Below are 24,183 nucleotides of genomic sequence, written 5' to 3' on the forward strand. Positions count from 1 at the left end.
TGTGTGTGTGTGTGTGTGTGTGTGTGTGTGTGTATGTGCTCTGACTAAATAAAGGAGGGTGGGGCTAATCATTTTACCAGGTGAGGAAGTGTCTGCTTCATGTTTTTACATCTCTGACCAAAGGTAGAAAGAAAATTATGGAGTAAGAAACAAACAAGTATATTTTCATTGGTTTTATTATCAAAACAAACAAACAAAAAACAATTTTAACTTTTTTTTGTTTAATGTCATTCTTACTCTGGATCCTATAGATCAGGTTCATAATGTGAGACAGATGATGATTTAAAGGTTTAGGAATTACTTAGCTGTGATCCCAAATAAAAATACCACAGCACATTGTTGAAATAAAACATGTTGATGTAATTTATTGACAAAAATGTGACCACAGCTGTGTAAAACCAGAACATAGGAACATTATGGACATTTTTGTTCATATTGTAAGGGCACACACAAACACAGGGATATAACATGCAGTGAATTTAAAACACATTGCAATAAACATGTAAAATTACAGTTAGAGGAAACACAAGCAAACAGTGAAAGTAATGAATTTAGAAAGTTCAAAGGAACTGGTTTTAGAATCTTCCAGTTTATTTACCTGCAGCCTCCCAAACTATCGATTACCTCCCAGGAAAACATGTCTACAGTTATGATTTTAAAGCAATTTACAATCAGTATGTCACTGCTCATTGGTGAACATTAGTCTTTTTTCTTAGTTTGTACTTTCAACTCCTCTAACACCCAGTCATCAGTCCTTTAAACAACAATGAAGTTTATTTGTCCCATCTGTCGAATCTAATGTAAAAACTATAAAGTACACCTAGTGATTGTATGAGACAAATTCATGTTCAGTGACAAATCTGTCCCCAGGAGAGACAGTGAGACCTACAGATGACACAGAGACACTGAGGAACCAGGATAGATCCAAAACCCAGGATGCAGAGGTTCAGTGAATGTGGTGTTGAAGGTGTGGAGGTGGATCAGTCTGTCAGAGGAGACACTGTAGAAGGACAGAGTGCCAGCAGGATAGTCCACATACACTGCTACTCTGTTAGAGACACAGGAGGGGATGGGTGTTTGTCTGTTGTTGTGCCTGACAAAGTAACAACCATCAGAGCAGCTCAGACTCCAGGACTGATCACCTCTTCCAAACAAACAGTCATCACTGTTTCCTTTCCTTCTGATTCCTCTGTAACTCACTGATATATAAACTGGTCCTCTCCACTCGACCTCCCAGTAACAGCGACCAGTCAGACCATTTCTACATAGCAGCTGAGGCCAGTGGTCAAATCTGTCTGGATGATCAGGATATGACTGGTCCTCATCCACACTCGTCACCTTCCTGTTGTTGTCAGACAGTTTGAGGTGTTTATTCACTGTGTTCATGTCCAGTTCCAGTTCACAGGCGTCTGATGGAGAGAACAAGACACAACACAGCTGCAGTTTATCATCTGTTCATTTATCAACAACTTCACTGACAATTAATGTAAATGAAACATTCAAACTTATATTTTATATTATTTTATAATGTGAATAATGTTTTACAACAATTAGGCTAAATAAAAACCAACAATCCAGTTCTAACAACATCAACAGTTACTGAACATGAGAGTCAAGATGTCAACAATGTTGTGCTTTTCTTCTGGTGTGGATCCACACCAATAAACACATGGAGTGAATAAAGTGTCACTAATGAAACTGGATCATCATCATCCACTGCAGCACAAAGAAGCTTTGAACCATCTGCTTTCTAAAACTGCCATCACCTCCATCAAAGAGCTCACACTCAGCATGAAGTTCACACCTTTGACATCAAATCTCAAACTGTCGTCTACTACAAATAAGTTTAACAAAAGTCTGGATGTGATTATCCAATCATGAAATTCACTAATATGCCTTTGATTGGTGATTGAAAGATCAATGTTGAGCCTGAAAAAACAACTGCCTGTTTTTATTCTCTTTCCACCTTATCACCTGCAGCTGGATCTAGAAAACATCCACACACTACAAACACCAGTTCTTGTGTTAAACACTGACTGTGTCTGGTATTTGTACAGAGGTCTGACATTCAGGGAGGAACTGGAAGGTAAATCCACCTCAGATCACTTTAATCATCTTTTCAACATCTTTGTAACATTAATTATATCCTATTGTGTTGAGGGGTTCTGTTGGCTCCACTGTTAATAACATGTATTGTTTAGTTTCATTGGATCAATGTGATCAGTTTGTTGTTAACGGATTTTTAAATGGATTGAATTCTAACATCTTTCCAACCACACTGACTCTAGTGTAACACGTGCAGCTGTGTTCTCATGAATCAAACTTAAAACACACTCACATTTCCTCAGACCAGGTCTCAGTCTGTGAGGTCCACAATGGTCCATCCTGGAGGAGGAAACAAAATCAAGATCAACTTCATCCACCTTCCACCATGAAACATGAAGCAGAGTTTCTCAGTTTGTCAGAGAGACAGAGACACAGTGTGAGAGCTGCTGTTGTCTGTCCATCTTTCCATACCTGAGAGTGTCCAGTCTCCAGTGTGGATCCTCCAATCCAGCATACAGCAGATTCACACCTGAGTCTCCTGGATGATTGTAGCTCAGGTCCAGCTCACTGAGATGGGAGGGGTTGGAGCTCAGAGCTGAGGCCAAAGAAGAACAGCCTTCCTCTGTGACCAGACAACCTGACAGACTACACACACACACACACACACACACACACACACACACACACACACACACACACACACACACACACACACACACACACACACACACACACACACACACACACACACACACACACACATACACACACACACAGTTCAGAGACCTCTGAATGCAAGTATATTGTGACTGAATTTGCCATACCTTATGTTACTTTGTAAAGATTTCATTTATTGTCTTAGTTGTTACTGTAAGTGCTGTTGTTAAAGGGATAGTTCATCCCAAATTGAAATTTCACTCATTATCTACTCACCCTCATGTCGACTAAGGACTGGGAGAAGTTTCAGAGTTATCCATGGCTTCTCTGAGTTACAGGGGGTCTCAGCGTAGCAGTGCATGTCCATATAACGGTTGCAAATGGATACCAACTGTCTTCGTAACAAAAAGACACAATAGAAAACATCCAAATACCTCCATGCTGCTCATATGTAATGTCCGTCTTGTATTGAAGCCCCGAAATGCGAAATTGTCCCGAAAAAAATTAAATAAGTCTATATTTCAAGCTTGTTTTGTAGCGGAAGCTTCTCAAAGCTCCTCTTCCCAGTTCGTCAAATTTGGACGAACTGGGAAGAGGACAGACCCTGGTTCGTCCAAATTTGACGAACCGGGAAGAGGAGCTTCGAGAAGCTTCCGCTACAAGCTTGAAATATAGACGTATTAATTTTTTTCGGGACAATTTCGCATTTTGGGGCTTCAATACAAGACGGACATTACATACGAGCAGCATGGAGGTATTTGGATGTTTTTTGGTGTGTCTTTTTGTTACGAAGACAGTTGGTATCCATTTGCAACCGTTATATGGACATGCACTGCTACGCCGAGACCCCCTTTAACTCAGAGAAGCCACGGAGGACTCTGAAACTTCTTCCAGCCCTTAGTCGACATGAGGGTGAGTAGATAATGAGTGAAATTTCAATTTGGGGTGAACTATCCCTTTAAGTCTCAATGACCCTACCTGAGAGTTTCCAGTTTACAGTGTGGACTCTTCAGTCCAGCAGAAATCAGCTGAACTCCTGAATCCTGCAGGTTGTTGTTACTCAGGTCCAGTTCTCTCAGACTAGAGGACTGGGAGCTGAGGACTGAGGACAGAGCTTCACAACTTCTCTCTGAGAGGTTACAGTCACTCAGTCTGAAAGTGAACAACAAAGGCACAAAAAAAACAAAAATGTTTTTTTTGTTTGTTTTTTGACAACAACTCGGTTAAACAAGATTATTATGTATGTGCACATACAGAGCTTTGTTGGAGGATTTGACCACTGGCAGCAGCCTCAGAAGAGCCTCCTCTGAACCAGAGTATTTTTTCAGGTCAAACACGTTCAGATCTATTTCTGATGACAGTAAGATGAAGACCAGAGCTGACCATTGAGCAGGAGACAGTTTATCTGTGGAGAGACGTCCTGATCTCAGGGACTGTTGGATCTCCTCGACTAGATAACAATCATTCAGTTCATTCAGACAGTGGAACAGATTGATGCTTTTCTCTGGAGACAGATTCTCATTGATCTTTCCCTTGACGTACTGGACTGTTTTCTGATTGGTCTGTGGGCTACTTCCTGTCTGTGACATCAGACCTCGTAGAAGAGTTTGATTGGTCTCCAGTGAAAGACCCAGAAGGAAGCGGAGGAACAAGTCCAGGTGTCCATTTGGACTCTGTAAAGCCTTGTTCACAGCTCTCTGGTAGAAGACTGTTGGCTCAGGTTCGTCTTTGAACAGTCTTGCCCACAGGGAAGCTGATTGTTTCTCTGACATCAGATTGACTCCAGAGTTGATGAAGGTCAGATGAACATGAAGAGCAGCCAGAAACTCCTGAACAGTCAGATGGACGAAGCAGAACACCTTGTCCTGGTACAGGCCGCTCTCCTCTCTAAAGATCTGTGTGAACACTCCTGAGTACACTGAGGCTGCTCTGATATCGATGCCACACTCTGTCAGGTCTGACTCATAGAAGATCAGGTTTCCTCTCTGCAGCTGCTCAAAAGCCAGTTTTCCCAGAGACTCAATCATCTTCCTGCTGTCTGGACTCCAGTGTGGATCGGTCTCAGTTCCTCCATCATACTTGATCTTCTTCAGTTTGGACTGAACCACCAGGAAGTGGATGTACATCTCAGTCAGGGTCTTGGGCAGCTCTCCTCTCCTTCTGGTCTTCAACAGCTCCTCCAGAACTGTAGCAGTGATCCAGCAGAAGACTGGGATGTGGCACATGATGTAGAGGCTTTGTGATGTCTTGATGTGGGAGATGATCTCTCTGGACTGCTCCTCATCTCTGAACCTCTTCCTGAAGTACTCCTCCTTCTGTTGGTCAGTGAACCCTCTGACCTCTGTCACCATGTCAACACACTGAGGAGGGATCTGATTGGCTGCTGCAGGTCTTGTGGTTATCCAGAGGCGAGCAGAGGGAAGCAGGTTCCCCCTGATGAGGTTGGTCAGCAGCACGTTGACTGAGGTGGACTCTGTCACATCAGTCAGGATCTCAGTGTTGTGGAAGTCCAGAGGAAGTCGACACTCGTCCAGACCGTCAAAGATGAAGACGACCTGGAACTGATCAAAGCTGCAGATTCCTGCTTCTTTGGTTTCAGAGAAGAAGTGATGAACAAGTTCCACCAAGCTGAACTTTTTCTCTTTCAGCACATTCAGCTCTCTGAAAGTAAATGGAAATGTGAAGTGTATGTCCTGGTTGGCTTTGTCTTCAGCCCAGTCCAGAGTGAACTTCTGTGTTAAGACTGTTTTCCCAATGCCAGCCACTCCCGTTGTCATCACTGTTCTGATTGGTTCATCTCTTCCAGGTGAGGCTTTAAAGATGTCTTCTTGTCTGATGGTTGTTTCTGGTCTGTCTCGTCTCCTGGATGCTGTTTCAATCTGTCTGACCTCATGTTCATCATTGACCTCTCCAGTCCCTCCCTCAGTGATGTAGAGCTCTGTGTAGACCTGATTCAGAAGAGTTGGGTTTCCCGCTTTAGAGATCCCCTCAAACACACACTGGAACTTCTTTTTCAGGTTGGATTTGACTTTACGTTGACAAATTGCAACACAGCTTCCTAAACAGAGAAAAACATGAAACCAATGAATCAATCAAACTTCATCATCATTTATTTTTAGAGTAATTTTCATACAAAAAGCATCCCAAAGGAATTTCTTCAAGTTAGATTTGAATTTATTTATTTTTTAATCTTTGGAGAAATCCTCTTACTCTTCTGCAGACAGTCAGCCAGCTCCTCCTGCCTCATTCTCCTTAGTAAGTTCACCGTGATCTTCACAAATGCCTCTCTAATGTTTCTCTGCTCTTCATCCTCACTGTTGAACTCCTCTTCTCTCTCCTGAGTCCTGATGAATTCTGGGTAATCTGGACTCAGAACTCTTTGGACTCTCTTCAGCTCGTTCTTCATGTTCTCCTCCAGCAGCTGTAACAAAATAACACACTGTGTAAACTTAATTTTCAGTAAAAACTCATATATGATCCAATCAGATCATCAGTCACCAGGACTGCTGATGAAGCATCTGCCACCAAATCTCTCCAAAACAGAGAGGGCTCTAGTTTCATAGGCCAGGCGCAGTCCAGGTGCAGCGCAGGTGCGCCACGCTGACAGGGTGTGTCCAGCAAAAAACAAAAAAGAACAAAGAAGTTTCCATCTCAACCGCCTTTGATCTGACGTCAGATGTGATGGGACAATCTAGGGACAATCTATATAGATATAAATTCAGTTTTTGATGTATTGATTCTGATAAGACAGAGGTGTTGATCACATTAACCCTAAACTAATTCAGCCAAATTTGGCCTTCTTTCTAATCATGCAGGTTGTGAAGCTGCACCACCCTCTGTGTTTGAAATTATTATCTGGCCTTTCACTCTTGATTTTATTTTTATGACTCATCATCAGGATCGAACAGTAACTGAGTTTCCACAAACTGATGAGCTGCTCAAAAACACTTTAAATGCCAAAGTTAAGGTTTCTCCCAGACAAGATGTGAGATGAGATGAACAATAATGGAGGAAGACATTTTATTTTCACTGTGTCCTACTTTGACTTGTGTTTTCACTTTAAACCAAATAAGTTGTTCTGTGTCTGTTGTTGTAATCCTATAGTCATGAAGTTCCTGAACTAGTTAACTGATTAACTACATTGAGTCAATGGAGGTCAGAGAGGGAAGAAAACAGCTGAAATCCTCTGGTTAGTAAAAGATAACAACCTCTTTGAAGAATCTAGAGCAGCATGAGTGAGGGAGAGACTGAGCAGAAATGTTTAGTAAAACTTGTCAACATACAGGCCCTGGTGATTCCTGCTTAATGACCATCTGATATGTTTTAGTTCACTACATCCTCACTCTCTGCCTCCTCCAGCCTTTTTAATTCTGTCTCAGTCCATGTCTGTGTCAGACTACAGACCTGCTGGTCTAATGACAACAGCATGACACTGTTAGTCACATTTCTCTGTGGCTGCTGCAGTCATCAGTTCTGTTGGTGGATGAACATTTACACACCTTAAATACAGAGTCCAGGTCTGTGTGATGCTGCTTGGTGGACTGATCACTGAGAACCTCTGAGGTCTCCTGGAGAACTCTGTGGAGAACAGATGAACGTTCAGAACATGAAATAATACAATCACAGGTGTTGTCTTATGAATAACATGAATAACATATAACATATGAATGACATAGGATGGAGTCCATGCCCTCCTATCCACCCCCTCGGTGAGAAGGGTCTAGCTGCAGTCACGGCCAAGCCACAGACACTGCAAACCACGCTTCAAAACATGCCAACATAACGCTAACCCTAACCATAACGGGTGGGGGCGGGGTTTGGCCGGGGCGTGTTTACGAGCGGCTTCGGGGGGCGTTTTTGTAGTGGGTGGCTGCAGCTAGGTAGGTACTAATGCTCTCGGTGCGCTGTGTGGCGCCAATTCGCCCTGACATTAATGGCACCAGGTTTTGAATCTCCGCCTCTGCTGCTTTGCAGGTTGTTGCCACAGAGATTCGGATGCTGTCAGTTGCGTCAGAGCTCCTACACTCAGTAGTAACAGTTAGCCGTAAATCTGGCTATAGCAACCCGAACCGATCCCTCCTCCACCATCAACACCCGCATCATCTTCATCTGCTGTCTCGCCCCGCATCTCCTCCTGGGGTATACCCCCCACGCCCCGCCCCCCATTACAGATTGACTGACTGATCTCCCAGGTACCGAGGTACCCAGGTTGTTCCTGAAGAGGTTTTTTTTTTCCTTTTCTTTTCCCTCTTCAAAATAAACTGAATGAATGCTGATTACTAACGAACTGATTTTGCATTGACTTTGGTTATTGAATTGCTGACATTGCATTGAACATTGAGTGTTTTTGTTGACTGAGTGCTGTTTTTTCTGGTTGATTGATGAGCTGTACACTGTGATGTGCATTGCTTCTGTGGGGTTTTGCTATTTGTGGGGTTTAAAATTGCTTTGAGTTCTTAAAATATCAAATAACAAATACTGTATCTTATGTGTCAGGAGAGAGACCTGACTGGCACCCTGAAGCAAACCCAAACGCTCCCTCACATTGTCATAGACCAAGAGAGACACATATTCTTAGTAAACATGGAGAACAGGAGAATTACAAGGTTTTACCTTCTTTCTCTGACATCATCAAGCCGGTCACTCTTCATGGACTCACAGCTAGGGACAGAAGACTGTTGTCCATCCTTAAAGAAAATGGGATGATCCATAGACCGGTCACTCTTCATGGACACACAGCTAGGGACAGAAGACTGTTGTCCATCCTTAAAGAAAATGGGATGATCCATAGACCGGTCACTCTTCATGGACACACAGCTGGGGACAGGAGAGTCTTCTCTCTGCTGCTGGTTGCTGGTAGAAACAGAGAGTTGACAACAAAACATAATCAACAAGGAGACATGCTGAACCTGATAATCACAGATCAAATCAAAATAAGTTGCTTTTCTCTGCTGTTGCCCAATATACAGATGCCGCACATCTGTATGAAACATGCTTTATAAATAAAGATGATCAGGTTAGTTGAACTCCCTGAGAAAAATAGGAACAAATAAAGAACAAACAAAACAACAAGTGTGTGAATAATGATGGTACTGTGTGAGTGCTGAGCTCTGACATGGAGAAGAGTCATGGACAGTTAGAGATCCTCATCTCACCTCTGAGCTTTGGTCTGGCTCTCATGTTCCCCCCACAGAGTGGTTTTAGAGGGAGGGGCTCCCTCCTCTCTGTCCTCACTCTGATCCATAGCAGAGCCCCCACCTACCCACAAACACAACAAAAGGCTTCATTACAACAGGATTCACTTTACTGGAAACACAAGTCAGTCCTGCAGTAGACTGGTGACCTGTCCAGGTTGAACTCTGCCCTCTCCCTGGGACGGGGATCTAAATCCTAATCTAATGTTACTCAACAACTCTGTGCCGGGGAATCCCAGACCAGACGGTTTGGTTCTACTCTCTTTCCACTAGATGGTGCAACCTGAACATTGAATTCTCTCAAAATGCACTCAAAAGAGAAAACTTAGATGAAGCTGAATTAATTTCCAAGTCTTATTGATGAAACTCAAAACCTACACAAAGTAATTATTTTAATCCATACTTTTTTTTTTTGTAAAACGTCCAAAAGTTATTTGGCACACATAGATCTGGGATTGTGCCCTCCAAATATTTCTTTAATGCAATGTAGCTTCACATAAAATTCCCTTAAGTTTAGAACAGAAAATACCTCAGTGCAGTAGACAGTTTAAGAAACTGATTTGAAAACTAATAGAAACACAACCTGAAAATGCAGCCAACACTGACACTGATTGAATAGGTTTTATGTACAGTTGTAAGCACCATTTACATATTTGATTGAACATTTGTCAGAAGTGGTTATAAATACAAGTAATAGAGTTAAGAGTTATTAGAAACATGAGATAGTCACTACAACATTCATCAAAATAATCAAGCAGGTCAGGTATTATTACTGGGCGGCCATTTTGACCTGCTGCCAGCCTGTTTACAACCAGTGGACTGTGAAAATCACCAGTGAATAAATTGCACCACAAGCTGAGTCAAGCAGCAAGCTCTCAGACTAGTCCAGACAGTTCTCATGAAACTCCAGCTCCAAGTGCTGTTTGTTCTGCATCGCAAATACTCAAAGCATCCCTCTTATTTAAAAAAAAAAAAGTTTTTGGAATATTTTTAACTGTAAACATTGAACAGAAACAAATAGAAATTATAAACCAGCCAATCATCGTCAAGAAACATTTCTATTTTTTAAACACTGATACATCACAATGTGACCTCATCCTGTTCAGACAGTTACAGATTCCTCAGGTAGGATTCTCACCAGGTGAACTCACCTCAGATCAACTTCCAGACACTTTACACCTTCTTGTGTAGAGGAAACATTTGGAAGAAAAGAAGCTGTTTGTTCTCCCTCATCAGTTCTGATGTCTGTGTGCATTTGATCAGAGGACACATATTAAAGTGCAACTGACTGAAACCTGCCTGGTCACAAGTCATAAAAAAAAAAATCACAGTGTACAAAGTCCAATGAGATTGGAGAAAGAGATAACAGTTGAGTTTAGTCAAGCTCTCAGACTATTTCAGACATTTCTCATGATCATGAGATCTGAGATTAAACTCAAAGTGCTATTTCTTCTGCATCACAAATACTCATTGTCAAATCATCCCTCTTATAAAAAAAAAATATTTTGAATATTTTTAACTGTAAACAGCAAACAGAAACAAATATAAATTATAAACCAGCCAATCATCATTAATAAAAACTTTCATTTTTTAAACAGTGATACAATGTGACTACGAGTTATCCTGTTCAGACATTTACATATTTCTCAGGTAGGATTCTCACCTGCTGGACTCACCTCAGGTCAACTTCCAGACACTTTACACCTTCATGTGTAGAAGAAACATTGGAAGAAAAGAAGCTGTTTGTTCTCCCTTGTCAGTGCTGATGTCTGTGGGCATTTGTTCAGAGGACACATATTAAATTATAACTGATAAACCTGGTCACATCTGCAGTTAAGTCATAAAAGAGTCACAGTGAATAAAGTCTAATGAGGGATAGATTACAAGAGCTGAAAAAACGAATGTTGAGTACAACATGTTTGACACCTTCATCGTATGCTGCAAAGATGGCATGAGTCCCACTGACCACCTGAGTGACAGTTTTAATCAGCAGGTTCTCTGAAAGACTAGATCCATACTGGACTACAAAAACAGCCTGAGTCCTTCCCTTGGGCTGTAAATTCAGAGTTCACCAATTAAAGTGTGATAGTAGCTTACAAAAAACTCAGAATAAATACTGCTGAATTTGTACATTGTACAACTGTCTCTTTGTTGTGTTCTGAGTTTTTATATTTTTTGATATTTTTTTTTTCAACTGCCTGCTTTTATTGCATATTCTTATGTGTTATTTCTCATTTGTCGGTTTTATACAACCCCTCACTGTTATCAACGTTTCCACAATAAATTAATCTGTTAACATAAAGTTCAGCAGTCTGTGTTGCACTTAGTTAAGAAAAGAAGATTGCAGCAGTGAACTGTTTTTTTCCATGGACAAACTGATTTATTGCCACTCCTATATAATATATACCTGTGATCACACCCTAACTGTAGAGTTCATGAAATAGAAAGATATCTATCTCTAGTTGGACTTTATTCTGTCCTGATGTTATTCTGTCACCAAAGATTTTACAATGATCATAAAACAGCCCAGTGAGTTAAACTTTAACTTTATAATAGAAAATTGTTACCATTAGCATCCGTCCCTACATTCCAGACACATTATTAAAGTAGTTGGATGGTTTGGTAGGTTACTGCTACTTATATCCACCTACAGTGTCTCAGGTGGCTGGTGTCAGTCAGTAGCCTATGAGAGCAGAGATATGAGCAACTGATGAACCACTGACTTATAGTGAAAAGCTCTTCTGTAGTGGTTTTACTGACTTTAAGTTATCACTTTAATAGCTTTAAGACTGAAATAATGAGAAAATCTGAACTAGCTCAGTAATAAAGGACACATTACCGGACTGCTGCATTATGGTCATCACAGAGAAATGGCTAACGTCAACGGTTACATGCTGTCATTCCGAGTCTGACATCTCACCACTCTGACATAGGCTACCACTATTTAAGGTGCCAACCCTACAGACGGTATGGTTATTATAGAGGGGTATTCCTGCCTAAATTCCATCAACATGTAGCTACAGTGCCGGACAAAAGGAAACAATACGCTTGACCATGTTTACAGCAACATTAGACATGGATATTTAAGGCATCATCACTCCCCCATCTAGGCCACTCAGACCACACCTGTCTGTTTTTAACTCCAGCATACAGACCACTGATCAACACATCAGAGTTGTACAGGTGTGGCCCGATGGAGCCTCAGAGCAGCTCCAGGACTGTTAACTGCACCTATTGGACCTCATTCAGAGAGAAGGACATCAATATTTACACCTCAACAGTGCTCTTCTATATAAGAAGCTGTATGGATGTTGTCACGAGCCACGATACAAAACATGTCAGTGTCCGTGTACTGACCCACCTTGAAAAGCATGGAACTTATGCATGGCTGTTATTTGTGGACTGCAGTTCCGCATTGTCTTTATTCCCTGTATACTGACCATTGCACATTATCCCATAATTCCAATATCATAATCAAATTTGCAGATGATGCAATACTGTGACTGATCACAGGGGGAGATCATGAGACAGCGTACAGCGAGGAGGTTCGGAGGCTGACAGACTGGTGCAGAGTCAACAACTTGGCCCAAACACCAAGAAGACAAAAAAGCTGATTATTGATTTTAGGAGGAAAAAAAAGATGAGCACCTTCTCCTGGAGACAAGTGGGGAAAGAGTAGAGAGAGTCTCAACTTTCAAGTTCCTGGACACATACATCTCACAAAATCTCTAATGGACACAGAACACAAACTTTCTGATTAAAGAGACACAATAATGGTTATGATGAGTGATATATTTTCATTGTTTCTTTATGACAATAAAGAAACTTTGACATTTGATAAGGACAAGACTTAAGTGTTAAATGTGACTATTTTAGAAACCTTAGTCAAGTGAACAACTCTCTTTATCTTGGCCCCCCTCTCAGATCTGCCTGGTGACTGTTCTGCAATCAAATCAAAAATATCAATATAACACATAAAAAAAAACATTCTGCAATGTGACTGGAGTGTAAGTGAACAGCACCACCAGGTGGAGAGACAGGGGAAGGACAAAGTGTGGAGACTAATGAGACTGAGAGAACAGTGGTTGTGTCCACTGTCTCTGGAATAGTCGTCCTCATGATAATGTCAGTGTCTGCTGCTGTGAGACAACATGAATTTATAATGTTTTACCAAGTTTTGAAATCAAGAAGCTGAAGCTGGAATTCTGCCTCTGTTTAAAATCCCCTGTCTCTCCTCCGTACCTCTGAGAGTTGATGCTGTGCTGCAGTTTCACCACCAGGTGGCGGTGTTGTACAAGAATCAGCTCATACTAGCTGCAGCGCCACACAACACCCAGGATGAAAACCAGCTACAGTACATAAATATCTATATCATTATTAATGGCCATTTCTAGAAATTCCTCTGGCTTTGTTAAATCCAACTTCTGTGGCTTGTGAGTGGAAACTTTGTGTATTTATCACTAATCATCTGTCAGTAAGATAAGATTATTTGAATTTGAAAAGCAGGGAGAGAGAGACAGTTTTCCATTTCAAACAGACCTTTATTTGTGTTTTATACATTGTACAAAAACTCAGTGAGACCTACAGAGGACACAGAGACACTGAGGAACCAGGACTGATCCAGAACCCAGGATACAGAGGTTCAGTGAATGTGGTGTTGAAGGTGTGGAGGTGGATCAGTCTGTCAGAGGAGACACTGTAGAAGGACAGAGTGCCAGCAGGACAGTCCACATACACTGCTACTCTGTCAGAGACATAGGAGGAGATGGCTGTTTTTCTGTTGTTGTGCCAGACAAAGTAACAACCATCAGAGCAGCTCAGACTCCAGGACTGATTATTTCCACCAAACACACAGTCTTTACTGTCTCCTTTCCTTCTGATTCCTCTGTAACTCACTGATATATTGACCTCTCCTCCCCAGTCGACCTCCCAGTAACAGTGACCAGTCAGACCATTTCTACACAGCAGCTGAGACCAGAAGTCAAATCTGTCTGGATGATCAGGATATGACTGATCCTTTTTTACATATGTCACCTTCCTGTTGTTGTCAGACAGTTTGAGCTGTTTATTCACTGTGTTCATGTCCAGTTCCAGTTCACAGGCGTCTGATGGAGAGAACAAGACACAACACAGCTGCAGTTTATCATCTGTTCATTTATCAACAACTTCACTGACAATTAATGAAGTGAAACATTCAACTTACATTTTATATTCTTGTATAGCCTACTGTGAATAATGTTTGACTACATTTCGATTAAAATCCAACAATCCAGTTACACAACATATACTGGTATACAACATCAACAGTTACTGAACATGAGCGTCAAGACGTCTTCTGGTGTAGACCTGAGGATGAGGTTAATGAAGATCCACACCAATAAACACATGGAGTGAATAAAGTGTCACTAATGAAACTGGGTCATCGTCTTCCACTGCAGCACAAAGTTCATATCTTTGACATCAAATCTCAAGAATCCCTGTTGTCTCCTACAAACAAGTTTCACAACAGTCTGGATGTGATTATCCAATCATGAAGCTAATCAATATGCCTTTAATTGGGGACTGAAAGATCAATGCTGAGAATGACTAGAGGCTCTGTCTATTTTCAGTCTGTATCCACTTCATCATCTGTAGCTGGATCTAGAAAACGTCACACAAAAGATGTGTCACCCAGGTCCGGCATTCGCCTCCCATAGAATGCCATGAGAGACACGGTCGAATGCCTTCTCCAAGTCCACAAAACACATGTGGACTGGTTGGGTGAACTCCCATGAACCCTTAAGCATCCTGTGCAGCTGGTCCAGTGTTCTACAACCAGGATGAAAACTGCATTGTTTCTTCTAGATCTGAGTTTCACCTATTAGTCAGATTTTCCTCTCCTGTACCCTGGACTAGTGTGATCCCCTAGTAGATGATAGACATATGGACACCCTATGGTCCCCCTTCAGAAATAAAGGGGTCACCACTCTCGTCTGCCAGTCCAGGGGCACTGTCCCCAACTGCCAAATGATGTTGCAAAGTCGTGCTAGCCAATATAGCTCCACAACATCCAGAGACTTTGTACTTAGGGTTGATCTCATCCACCCCCAGTGCCTAGCCACTGAGGAGCTTCCAAACCACCTCAGTGACTTTGGCCTGAGTGATGGATGTGTGGCAGGACAAAGGAGGGCCTGGGCAGGGTTTGAACCCTAGTCTCTCGGATAACAGTCATGTGCGCTTGCCATTCGCCCAAAGGGCTATCCCTGTGGCCAAATAGCCAGGGCACACAATCAATTGGAGGCATAGTGACAGGACCCGTCAACTGTCACATCTCTCCCCCTCTTTTCACAAGCACGTCCTCCTGCTCCACGCAGGCTGCCACCCATCAGGAATCCATGGACCCACCATTAGTGCTACATGAATCCTGCCAACAACGCCAGAATGTGGCAGGACGAAGGAGGGCCCGGGCGGGGTTTGAACCCTAGTCTCCCGGGTAAGAGTCATGTCACTAGTCATGCTGTCACTATGCCTCCAATTGATCATGGACCCTGGCTACTTGGTCACAGGGATATCTCTTTGGCCGAATGGCAAGTGCACATGACTCTTACTGCCTGGGCGGGGTTCAAACCTCTCATGTTTTTTGACCTCTGAATACTTTCTCTCTACCAGGGACATTAAGCCCCGACAAAATGGCTCCTAGAATCATTTGGGTGCTCACACCCCTCCACCATGATAAGGGGGCGGTTCAAGGAGGGACTGAATGAAACTCGGGAGAATAAGACTTTGTACGTCTGGAAAATGTAAAAAATCTAGTCTAACATGTGCACTCCTGCTCTCCTGAATAAAACTTAAAACACACTCACACTTCCTTAGACCCGGTGTCAGTCTCTGAGGTCCACAATAGTCCACCCTGGAGGAGGAAACAAAATCAGGATCAACTTAATTCACCTTCACTCATTCACCATAAAACAAGAAGCAGAGTTCCTCGGTTAATCAGAAAGACAAAGACACAGCGTGAGTACTGCTGTTGTCTGTCCATCTGTCCATACCTCAGAGTGTCCAGTCTCCAGTTTGGATCCTTCAGTCCAGCAGACAACAGCTTCACTCCTGAGTCTCCTGGATGATTGTAGCTCAGGTCCAGCTCTCTCAGGTGGGAGGGATTGGAGCTCAGCGCTGAGGCCAGAGAAGAACAGCCTTCTTCTGAGACCTGACAACCTGAAAGACTGAACACACACACACACAGTATGTATGTGACACTAATGAAGCTCTTAAAGTGTACTTTATGTATCATCTTTATCTAGTATTCTTCACAATCATTAGTTTATTGTGTGTGTGTGTGTCCAGTCATATCCTGCAGGTACAGTTAATCTATGTTGTTGAGAGAACCTGAGAGTGAGTCTGACTGTGGTCTGTGATTATTCACCATACATCAGGTCTGGTGTCAGGACTTCACCAACACAATATTTTACTAATGTAAAAGTGCTTCTACTTACAACTATAAAAATGATCAACAATATAGACGTATATATAAGACATTAAAAGATATCAGCAGGTACAACAAGTATTGATGAGTTAAATGAATCAAAGCCTTGACAAAAATCACCATACTTGAGAGTTTCCAGTTTACAGTGTGGACTCGCCAGTCCAACAGACAACTGCTTCACTCCTGAATCCTGCAGGTTGTTGTTACTCAGGTCCAGCTGTCTCAGACTAGAGGACAAGGAGCTGAGGACTGAGGACAGAGCTTCACAACTTATCTTTGAGAGGTTACAGCCACTCAGTCTGAAAGTAAACAAAACAAAAATAACAAGTTATAAAAATTTGTTTTTGTTTTGACAGACAAAAACAACACAGTGAATCCAGATGTATAAATGTGCACATACAGAGCTTTGTTGGAGACATTGACCACTGGCAGCAGCCTCAGAAGAGCCTCTTCTGAAGCAGAGTATTTCTTCAGGTCAAACACGTCCAGATCGTTTTCTGATGACAGTAAGATGAAGACCAGAGCTGACCACTGAGCAGAAGACAGTTCATCTGTGGAGAGAAGTCCTGATCTCAGGGACTGTTGGATCTCCTCCACTAGAGAACGATCATTCAGTTCATTCAGACAGTGGAACAGATTGATGCTTTTCTCTAGAGACAGATTCTCATTGATCTTCTTCTTGATGTACTGGACTGTTTCCTGATTGGTCTGTGAGCTACTTCCTGTCTGTGACATTAGACCTCGTAGAAGAGTCTGATTGGTCTCCAGTGAAAGACCCAGAAGGAAGCGGAGGAACAAGTCCAGGTGTCCATTTGGACTCTGTAAGGCCTTGTCCACAGCATTCTGGTAGAAATGTTTTCGTTCAGGTTTATCTTTGAACAGTCTTGACCACAGGGAGGCTGATTGTTCTTCTGACAGCAGATTGACTCCAGAGTTGATGAAGGTCAGATGAACATGAAGAGCAGCCAGAAACTCCTGAACACTCAGATGAATGAAGCAGAACACCTTGTCCTGGTACAGGCCGCTCTCCTCTCTAAAGATCTGTGTGAACACTCCTGAGTACACTGAGGCTGCTCTGATATCGATGCCACACTCTGTCAGGTCTGATTCATAGAAGATCAGGTTTCCTTTCTTAAGCTGCTCAAAAGCCAGTTTTCCCAGAGTCTCAATCATCTTCCTGCTGTCTGGACTCCAGTGTGGATCGGTCTCAGTTCCTCCATCATACTTGATCTTCTTCAGTTTGGTCTGAACCACCAGGAAGTGGATGAACATCTCAGTCAGGGTCTTGGGCAGCTCTCCTCCCTCTCTGGTCTTCAACACCTCTTCCAGAACTGTAGCAGTGATCCAGCAGAAGACTGGGATGTGGCACATGATGTGGAGGCTTCGTGAGGTCTTGATGTGGGAGATGATCTTTCTGGCCTGCTCCTCATCTCTGAACCTCTTCCTGAAGTACTCCTCCTTCTGTGGGTCAGTGAACCCTCTGACCTCTGTCATCATGTCAACACACTCAGGAGGAATCTGATTGGCTGCTGCAGGTCGTGTGGTTATCCAGAGGCGAGCAGAGGGAAGCAGTTTCCTCCTGATGAGGTTGGTCAGCAGCACGTTCACTGAGGTGGACTCTGTCACATCAGTCAGGATCTCAGTGTTGTGGAAGTCCAGAGGAAGTCGACACTCGTCCAGACCGTCAAAGATGAAGACGACCTGGAACTGATTAAAGCTGCAGATTCCTGCTTCTTTGGTTTCAGAGAAGAAGTGATGAACAAGTTCCACCAAGCTGAACTTTTTCTCTTTCAGCACATTCAGCTCTCTGAAAGTGAATGGAAATGTAAAGTATATGTCCTGGTTGGCTTTGTCTTCAGCCCAGTCCAGGGTGAACTTCTGTGTTAAGACTGTTTTCCCAATGCCAGCCACTCCCTTTGTCATCACTGTTCTGATTGGTTCATCTCTTCCAGGTGAGGCTTTAAAGATGTCTTCTTGTCTGATGGTTGTTTCTGGTCTGTCTGGTCTCCTGGATGCTGTTTCAATCTGTCTGACCTCATGTTCATCATTGACCTCTCCAGTCCCTCCCTCTGTGATGTAGAGCTCTGTGTAGATCTGGTTCAGAAGAGTTGGGTTTCCTGCTTTCGAGATCCCCTCAAACACACACTGGCACTTTTTCCGTTGGTGAGACTTGAGTTTTCTTTGGCAATTGGTAGCATGACTTTCTACATGAACAAACAACAAATATATTAACCATAAAGTGCTTATTTGAAACATTTAATTGCTCTATAAATATTTTCCCCTATTTTTTCTTGGAAATGTATTTGGAAATGTCTAATTTTCCCCATTATATTTAATCTTTAGAGAAATCCTCTTACTGCTCTGCAGACAGTCAGCCAGCTCCTCCTGCTTCATCAGCTTGAGGAAGTTCAATGTGATCTTCAGAAATGCCTCTCTGCTGCTCCTCCTCTGCTCTTCATCCTCACCATCCACCATCCCCTCATCATCCCCCTGAGTATCTAAGCATTCTGGGTAATCTGGTCTCAGGAGCCTCTGGACTATCTTCAGCTCTTTCTTCATAAAAGTGACTATGTTTAACTCCAGCAGCTGGAACAGATTGAACATTTCATTTAACCTGAAGACAACTGAAGTGATTCATGTGTCAGCCTGAACGTCTGCTGTTCTAAAAAATGGAGACTGTTAGGACCCAAATGGAAGTTTAACATTTAATCTGTAGTTGACATAGTTCACCAGTAACAGTGTCATTGTAGATACAGACCACAAATATGGAGTCCAGGTCTGGTTGATGCTGCTGTTCAGACTGATCACTGTGGACTTCTGAGATCTTCTGCTGAACTCTGTGGAGAAAACATCAACTTTACGGAGTCACTGGATTTGAAGTACTTCATACACACACAGGTGTATGAAGTACTTCATGTGATAAAAGTTAGAGATACACACACAGATACACACAGGTAACCTAATGTGATTGCAGCTCCTCCATATCAGTGCTTATAGAAAGATGATCATGTGTCTATTTGATTGGTCGTGGGTTTGATTCCCATGTTGACAGAGATGGCAAAACCGGCCGTAGCTCCCCGTGGTCCTATCAAAATTTCCCAGAGGAAATTTTCTAGTTAACGAGTACAATGCTCACCTCACTGGTGTGAATAGGATTACCTTTCAGGTTTAAATCTCAATGCCCTGTTGACTTTTTACAAGGTATAACCAACAACTGTGGGGTCAACAGAGATAGCTACCTGTGCATCTCCAGTTACCTGAGCAGGTCGTTGAGCCTCATGAAGACACATCCTCTTTAAATAGTCCAACATTAACAAAGGTCAGTTTGTAGTTCTTACCTCCCATCAACAGGTTGTCCACCTTTAAAGAAGACAGGACAACCCATTGACTGCTCACTCTTCATGGACACACAGGTGGGATCAGGAGAGTCTGGTTTCTGTTGCTGTGTCCTAAATCACACAGATACAGACTGGAAATATTCTACTGGTTTATATACACCAGATTTTCCACTCAGGAGATGATGATTGAATTGATGTCAGGTGTATCCTCATCAAATGAAGACGTGGGGAAGAGACACATAGTGTGCCAAGAGATTTCCTCTACTATGTTTCTCACTTCCCAAGTTCAGAAGAGTCAGATAATAACAAAGTTTAATTTTCAAGTCTTACCCGCCATCAGTAGTCTGTCCACCTTTAAACTTAATAAAACGACTGATAGACCGGTCACTCCTCACAGATGCATAGGTGGGATCTGGAGATTGTGGTCTCAGCTGCTGCATCCTGACAAACAAACAGTTGAAAAATTATCAGTTTGGACCTTCACTGTCATGTCTCTGGGCAACAAATAGAATTGAAGGCAACTGGACTTGTATTTGTCTAGGAATACGTTTTGCCCTTATCCAAGGGCTTCGTCAGCTTGCAGCGCATCGGTCTGACTAGTCCTCACCAGTCTGACAAACAGTGGAGTAGGACCCAGGTATTCAACCTCTGTGGGTGTGTTCACAAAAGTACTTGTGTTGGGTAGAGTTTCACTTCACTGTATGTTTCAAACCCAGTAACACTCGCAGGCAAAAACGAAAAAAAAAAAAGTCTAGCACTTAAAGGACAATTCCAGGCGAATTCAACTCAGGGGTGTATTTTCATATCATTTTAGGTCTAAAAGAATGAATCTGAAGATTTTCAGTTTAATCGCTCCTGTTTTGCGGTAGTTGCGTCTGTCCCCGCATCGCCACGGCAGCAATGAATGGGAGTGGATGTAAGTTCCGCTGTTTAGGCTGTTTACAGCCCTCAAAGCCGCATTTTTTTTCCACAGACAGCATCAGATGGCTACTCAAACATGCACCGAGAAGTTTATTTACTTCAGGCAAGCCGACATGTTTGTAATAGTCGATCTAATTCAAAGTCTCCCGGAGTCACGCGCGAGCCCGAAGTTGCAGTGCTGGTGTATTCAGGCGCAGTCGGAGCTACCGCTTGTGTCATAAACACAGGAATATCAACTCTTTACTTGGTTGAAGTGTACATTTTTTTCCACATACAGCGTCAGATGGCTACTCAAAGATGCGCCGAGAAGTTTTTTTTACTTGAAGCAAGTAAAGAGATTCATTCTTTTAGACCTAAAATGATATGAAAATACACCCCTGAGTTGAATTCGCCTGGAATTGTCCTTTAACAACAACCATGACCTGGATGAATGAAAACCTACACATCCATCTTTGCCTCTGTATCAATGCCTCATCATTCATGCAGCCAGATGAGGAGAGACAGAAACGTAGAGAGCATGGGAAGAAAGGCAGACTATTATTCTTTTGGCCAATATTTGATTTCTTCTTCTAAGGAGAGTCTGATAATGAAGTTCAGTTTTACCTTCCATCATCAGGTTGTACACTTTTACAGTCAATAGGTCGATCCATAGACCAGTTACTCTCTGCAGACACACAGCTGGGTTCAGAAGAATCTGCTCTCTGTTGCTCGCTCCTGCTGATATAAACAAACAAGTTTGAAATTATAAAATCACACAGAGCCAAATAATAACAGGCCGATTTTAAGTTCTTACCTTTCATCGGCAGGTTGCCCAGCCTTGATGTCAATAGGTCGATCCATAGACCAGTTACTCTCTGCAGACACACAGCTGGGTTCAGGAGAGTCTGGTCTCTGCTGCTGCATCCTGATATGAATAAACAAGTTTGAAATTATATATTGTAAATCACACAGATGCAGACTGCGAATAATCTACTAGTTCATAGAAGATTTTCTACTCAGTCGACTAAATGATAGTGTGATTAACTTGATGTAAGTTGTATCCACAGCAGTTAACAGAAGTTTCTGAGATGAGAGCCAAATAATAACAGGCCGATTTTAAGTTCTTACCTTTCATCAACAGGTTGCCCAGCCTTGACGTCAATAGGTCGATCCATAGACCAGTTACTCTCTGCAGACACACTCTGTTGCTGCATGCTAATATGAATAAACAGATGATTGTAAAAAGCAGATTTAACCTTACCTGAAACAATATTTAATTTTGATCAGTTCATTCTGTTGATCAGTTGACAGCTCTTAACTGTTATTAAGTAGGCCTAGTTGTTGTGATACTGAGTGTGAATAATGATGATGCAGTGACGTGCGTGCTAAGCTCTGACATAGAGAAGAGTCATGGACAGTTAGAGATCCTCATCTTACCTCTGAGCTTTGGTCTGGCTCTCATGTTCCCCCCACAGAGTGGTTTTAGAGGGAGGGGCTCCCTCCTCTCTGTCCTCACTCATACCTGAGCCTCCACCTTCCTCCACAGACATGTTGTTGCTTCAGCTGCAGAGAAAACATGTGATCAGACGTGTGGATGAGGAAATAAATTGAGGAATAATATATAGTGAGGAAATAAATTATTTTCAGACTTTCCTGTCACATGAAAACCTCTCTCACTTCTTGTTTGATCCCTCTGACATCTCTCAGCTCAACTCTGGGAGGAAAAGCTAACATGAGCACAAAAATCTAGTCAGGACCCAGATGCTCTGTTCCAGCGTCTGATAGTTTGATTCTGATCTGAAATCAGACCTTATAATCATGTTTCTGTTTCACTGCTGAAACCAACTGAGCTTCAGGACAGGACATCACTGTCACTTCAGTCCGGTGTTCTGTTCTGTTCAGTTTTGTAATTTCAGAGATTCAGATGTTTTTAGTTTTCAGTCCAAGTAGCCATGTTGAATGAAGAACACCGAATTACACTGAGCTCAGCCAATCAGAGGCCAGCAAACGCCTTCATCACAAAATAAATGACAGAGTGCCACATTGATACAATCCAGCAGCAGTGTTTGAAAATATCTTTTATGTTCATTTTAGGTTAACAAACACAACATGACAGCAGCAGCTCTGGTTCTAAGTAAACGTTCCCATCTCTACTTTAGATTCTTCACTGCCACATTTCAGAGTCAAACATTAATTACAGTCATCCAACAAAGAAACTTACTCTCAGATTGAAGATTTTACATAGAAAAGATACAAACAGCCAAATATAAAACATGATGTAATGTTGTATTTAAATGACCCAACACACTGAAAACTGTCACTTACTGAAGCTTCACGTGGAGAAAACATCCACAGCAGAACAGGAGAAGGTGAAATCAAGACAGAGAGAGACACAAAGTAAGAAAAGACTGTGTTCACTTTGTCGTAAGAGTAAGAGAAGCTGGCACAGAATCTCACTTCCTCCTACACTGTGACAGATATTAAGGATGTGAAAGTTTTCTCTGAAGATAGTAAACACTACTTATTGGGTGTGTCTCCATCTCACTGATCCTAAGAAAGTGGTCCAACTGTGGAGAAAAGTGTTGACGTGTTGTGAGTGATTTAATCTATAAATCTATAAAAGTATCTCAGCTGCCCATTTTTATCTATCAGACTCATTCCTTCCAAACATGATCCACAACTTATTTCCTCCATGTGGTCATGAGCTGAACTGAATATAAATATTTTATGTCTTGTCTATACGTATATGATGGTCAATACTGTAATTAGCTGGAATTGCATATTTATATCATATAAATATGCAATAACAGATAATCTTCAATTATTAACACTGACAGATGAATAGATAAATAAATTAGGCTATATCTATTCATCTGTCAATATTAATAATTTAAGTTATTTGAATTTGAGAAGGTATAAGGAGAGTTTTCAGTTTTTAAACAGACCTTTATTTGTCTTTTATTCACTGTACAAAAACATAACACTTTTTACTTTTACATTAAAGGGATAGTTCAACATTTTGGCAAATTGGCCCATTGCCTTAATTGCTATAGTCATAGCAGTAGGTTCGTTACCTTTAATTGTAGGTGTAAGCTATTTTTAGTACAGCGGAGCGCAGCAGCTGGCTGCTCAGAGCTACGCTATGGAGGCTAAGGGAATTTCTTGGTTTCCCTCATTAAACTCATCAAATACAAAATCCCAAAACTCCACAGCGCTTTCGTAGACAAGTTGTGAGCTGCACAACCACCACGCTATGAGATAATGACGGAACGATACGAAACGGAGCCGTTTTCGAGGTAAATTCATACAAAACCGCTGATGCGGGTTGCGTTCAGGGACAGTTTTTCAGCAAGCAGTCTCCGTATTTACCCTGTATTTACCTCGAAAACGGCTCCGTTTCGTATCGTTCCGTCATTATCTCATAGCGTGGTGGTTGTGCAGGTCACAACTTGTCTACAAAAGCGCTGTGGAGTTTTGGGATGTTGAATTTGATGAGTTTAATGAGGGAAACCAAGAAATTCCCTTAGCCTCCATAGCGTAGCTCTGAGCAGCCAGCTGCTGCGCTCCGCCGCACTGAAAATAGCTT

At 42.1% G+C, this 24,183-nt stretch overlaps 1 protein-coding gene across 2 annotated transcripts; it reads right to left on the reverse strand.

Annotated features, from left to right (window-relative positions):
• Positions 1 to 839: 839 nt before the first annotated feature.
• Positions 840 to 23,066, reverse strand: LOC146961207 (NACHT, LRR and PYD domains-containing protein 3-like). 2 transcript variants are annotated; one of them, XM_085770959.1, is made up of 15 exons: positions 22,923 to 23,066; positions 22,035 to 22,324; positions 21,412 to 21,522; positions 21,222 to 21,335; positions 20,028 to 20,138; positions 19,698 to 19,808; positions 19,118 to 19,196; positions 18,717 to 18,945; positions 16,760 to 18,563; positions 16,485 to 16,658; positions 15,926 to 16,099; positions 3,682 to 3,855; positions 2,518 to 2,691; positions 2,339 to 2,385; positions 840 to 1,409 (listed from the first exon to the last, which is right to left on the reverse strand). In XM_085770959.1, exons 2-15 carry the CDS (start codon positions 22,145 to 22,147, stop codon positions 886 to 888), a joined length of 3,939 nt encoding a protein of 1,312 aa, XP_085627085.1. In that variant the 5' UTR covers positions 22,148 to 22,324; positions 22,923 to 23,066; the 3' UTR covers positions 840 to 885. The 2 variants fall into 2 exon arrangements, with proteins under 2 accessions (XP_085627085.1, XP_085627086.1); XM_085770960.1 differs by lacking the exons at positions 840 to 1,409; positions 2,339 to 2,385; positions 2,518 to 2,691; positions 3,682 to 3,855 and adding exons at positions 13,476 to 14,002; positions 15,740 to 15,786 and having other exon boundaries at positions 22,035 to 22,160.
• Between the last annotated feature and the right edge of the window lie 1,117 nt (positions 23,067 to 24,183).

Source organism: Trachurus japonicus, chromosome 24 (genome assembly GCF_045865225.1).
Source record: "Trachurus japonicus isolate A0001 chromosome 24, Traja_1.0".
NCBI classification, from domain to species: domain Eukaryota; kingdom Metazoa; phylum Chordata; class Actinopteri; order Carangiformes; family Carangidae; genus Trachurus; species Trachurus japonicus.